The 3899-nt window shown below is 44.6% G+C and overlaps 1 protein-coding gene across 1 annotated transcript; it reads left to right on the top strand.

The window, feature by feature from the left end:
- The first annotated feature begins 271 nt into the window (after window positions 1–271).
- On the top strand, window positions 272–1180 carry LOC121435674 (taste receptor type 2 member 143-like). Its single transcript, XM_041635141.1, has one exon. The coding sequence runs from the start codon at window positions 272–274 to the stop codon at window positions 1178–1180; it is 909 nt and encodes a 302-aa protein (XP_041491075.1).
- Window positions 1181–3899: the final 2719 nt, after the last annotated feature.

Consider the following 3899-nt stretch of genomic DNA (forward strand, 5'->3'; position numbering starts at 1 on the left):
CTGACAATGGCAGAGTGGGCAAAAACAAGCTATGCAAATTGAGGCAGGTGTCATTGAACTGGAAGTGATTTACATGTCTAGGGAGACTGTCATTATTATCATTTTAAGTCTTAGGCACTGGACTTTGCTGCTGGTTGGGCTTTTGTATGAATCCAGGGCGAGAGTTTCCATGTCTCTGGTCCCAACGATGGTTTGGCTGTAGATTTTGTCTCCTCTTGTGCCTGTGTCTCAGTGCTCTGGAGCTTGTCTGAACAGCTCCTCCCTCAACAAGATGCCCTCCACACCCACAACCATCTTCATGATCATCTTTTGCCTGATGTCATTGGCTTCTATGTTACAGAATGGCTTCGTAATCATTGTGTTGGGCAGAGAGTGGATGCGGAACCGGGCCTTGCCAGCAGCTGACATGATTGTGGCCTCTCTTGCTTCTTCCCGGTTCTGCCTACATGGGATATCCACCCTGACCAATCTTTTGGCCTCCTTTGGTTTCTGTTACCAAGCAAACATTCTTAGCATCCTCTGGGACTTCACCAACACTCTCATTTTGTGGCTTACTGCCTGGCTTGCCGTCTTCTACTGTGTGAAGATCTCCTCCTTCTCCCACCCTACCCTCTTTTGGCTCAAGTGGAGGATCTCTCGGTTAGTTCCCAGGCTACTGCTGGGCTCTCTCATCATGGGGGGCCTGTCAGGCATTATATCAGCCACTGGGAACATCATTGCTATCCAGATGATCATCTCCCAGGATTCCCTTGGGAATTGTACTCTTGGCCACACGACAATGGATTTCTTTCGGTACACTTACCTGTCGCATATAGCGCTCTTGTGGTTAACTCCTTTCTTCCTGTTCCTAGTGTCTTTTATCTTGCTTATGTTCTCACTGCACCGGCACGTGGGGAAGATGAGGGACCATCGGCCTGAGCCTGGTGATCTCCGGACTCAGGCTCATACCGTGGCTCTAAAATCCCTTACCTTCTTCTTCATCTTCTATATATTATTTTTTCTGTCCCTGATAAGTTTTACTACAAAAACCCAAACCTTGCCGAATCAGTGGCTTTGGCCCAGAGAAGTCATTATCTACGTGGGCATCTCTTTGAACTCCATCATCCTGATGCTTAGCAACCCCAAGCTGAGAAAGAGCCTGAAGATGATTTTAAAGCATCCGTGCTGCGCTAAGCTTTGAGGGCCTTGGTCCAAAGGTATCTCTTCTCTCAAGTGATCAGTGTCAGTCCTGTGACAAATGAGCTCACGTGTAGCAAGAATTCATAAGGCCTGGTCCTTCTTTCTTTTCAACTACTTCCATGCTCCACATTTCCCCCCTAACTCTCTGTGTTTCTCTCGTCCCCTTCATTTCTAGTAGTTCCTGGTCAGTGTTCCAAATCACCCAGGCTTTTAATAGCCAATGGCCTCAGTTCCTCTGAGGTTCCTGTGTCTCTCTATGAAAGCAACCCAAATCCTATTCTCTGAGCCTCATTTCTGTCTGTACTCCCTCTAGGAAGACATGTAACCATTATCAGTTGCTTCCATGGCACAGATTCCTGCATGCCACCCACCTTGTGACCCCAACTGTCCCCCTCAGCTCTTTTCAGTTCTACTTTTTCTCTTCTTATTTCCTTCTTTTCTGTCCCTTCCTGATCTGTGCCACCCTCATCATTTGTACCCCGACTAAGGCTGATCCCACCAAAAGGCCCTTTTCAGATTGGCCTAGGAGACTGAGGGCGGTAAGAGTCTATGCTTCTGCAGACCCTACCCATGACCTCATGTTCAGTGAAGATGCTCTGTCTGATGTGGAAAGATGTTTATGTTTTGGCCTATTGAAGACAGAAGGAAAACAAAGGAAATTCTCAGCTTTTGTTTTGTGTCCGTGCTGGCCATCCAGCCCTGGGCACTGCCTGTGCTAGACGAGGACTCAAGGACAGAACTATAAATTCATCCCTTGGCATTTTTGAGATCAGTTCACACATAGCTCAGGTTACTCACAATCCTCCTGCCTCAGCCTTCTGAGTGCTTTGATTATAGGCAAGCGGACAAGCTACGCTGCAATTGTTAATTTTGATAATCTTATTTCTACTTCTCTTGCCCAGGGGGCATTTCCTGGATGCTGTTGCTCAGGTTAACGTTCTACAGACTGGGATTTGGGGAAAGTGACATACTGGGAGAGGAAAGAAAAATATGGCCATTTCAATTTTCATTTACTTTTATTTTAAGTTCCCATCTTTTAGGGCATGTTTTACAATGCACACAATACAACAGTGAAGTGACTGTGGTTATAATAATAAATATGCATATAGTTGTGTCTTGCTTGGTTTAGGCTCTGCATCAGGGGATCATAGACTGCATGACTATTTCTTACAGTGCTAGAGTCTGAAATGTGGTGTGCCAGCGTGGCTGGTTTCTGATGACATCCTCCTTCCTGAGTGCAAACATCTATCTGTACACTAATGCGGCAGAGAGGAGTCTGGGATCATTTTATTAGTCCACCATTTCTTTCAGAGACACCATCATGGCCTCAAGTGAATTCCTGATGGAACTCAAGCATAATACTTAATATATGTGCATTTCTTTTGAAATTACTACGTGTGGTGTGTGTGTGTGTGTGTGTGTGTGTGTGTGTGCATGTGTGAATGCCCACCAAGGCCAGGAGGCTCCAGTTATGGGCTGTGTGAGCCTGCTGACATGGGTGCTAGGAACCAGTTTTTGGGTCCCCCTGAAAGAGCCGCAAGCACTAAGTACTCCTTAACCATAAAGCTATCTTTCCAGGCTCCATCCTTGTGTTTCTACTGCCTTTACCTTTGCCTTACTCTTTTGACATACAGCACAGCATTTTATTCATGTCCACAATATTTTCAACACTTATTTATGGTGCGTCTGTGTTGAGAATGGGGGGCACATGATACGGTAGACAGTGGAAGCCAGAGGATGCCTTTGAGAAATAGGGTTTCTCATTCCACCGTGCGGGTCTTGGGGATCGAACTCAGCTTGTTAGGCTTGGTAGCAAGTGCCTTTACATGGTAAATCATGTAACCAGCCCTGCTGAACCCTTCTAAGAGTTCTTGGGAATGAGTAGAAAGATACATAGCATTTAAAAGACAGCTGTTTTCTCTTTTAATCTTTCTAATGCAGAACACTGAGTTAAAATTTCTATCCGGGACATCATTCTAGATTCTTATCAAACTACTTTCATATTTACTCTTATACAGGCTATGAACCAATGGTGGTGGTGCATATCTTTAATCCAAGCACTTGGGAGGCAGAGGCAGGTGGATTTCTGTGAGTTCAAGGCCAGCCTGGTCTACAGAGTGAGTTTCAGGACAGCCAAGAGCTGCTACACAGAGAAACCCTGTCTCGATGAAAGAAAAAAAAAAGACTATGAAAAACTCAAAATTATCAGACTTTGTGTCTACCTAAAAGCCAAATCTAAATAAGAGAAAGCAGGAATGATGAAAATCACCGTAGAAGATGAGGCTGCAGAGATGACTTAGTGGTAAGAGCACATACTGCTCTTGCAGAGGATTCAGATTCAGCTCCTAGCACCCACATGGTAGCTCCCAGCCATCAGTAACTCCAGTTCTAAGAGATCTGATAAGCTCTTATGGACACTGGGCATACACATGGTGCATGTTCATACATTTATGCAAAAACACTCCTACACAAAAAAATATAGTAAGTAAATGTTAGGAGCACACCATAAAATGCATTATGTATTTAAATATAAAAGACTCCTCAGCTTTTTGAATGAATTTAATTTGCACATATTATACGCACAGTAAATGTTTGTGGTTTGTGATTTGTGTATGAAGGCACTCTGAGGGCAGCTAATTCTCTGTTGCAGCCCGGTGCTCTTCATACCTTTATTATGGAATAGGAGACGCTTACAAATACCTGGTAAGGCAATGGAGGTT

This window comes from Microtus oregoni, unplaced genomic scaffold, assembly GCF_018167655.1.
Source record: "Microtus oregoni isolate MIOR12 unplaced genomic scaffold, Mior012 000046F_ref0000063, whole genome shotgun sequence".
Classification (NCBI taxonomy): domain Eukaryota; kingdom Metazoa; phylum Chordata; class Mammalia; order Rodentia; family Cricetidae; genus Microtus; species Microtus oregoni.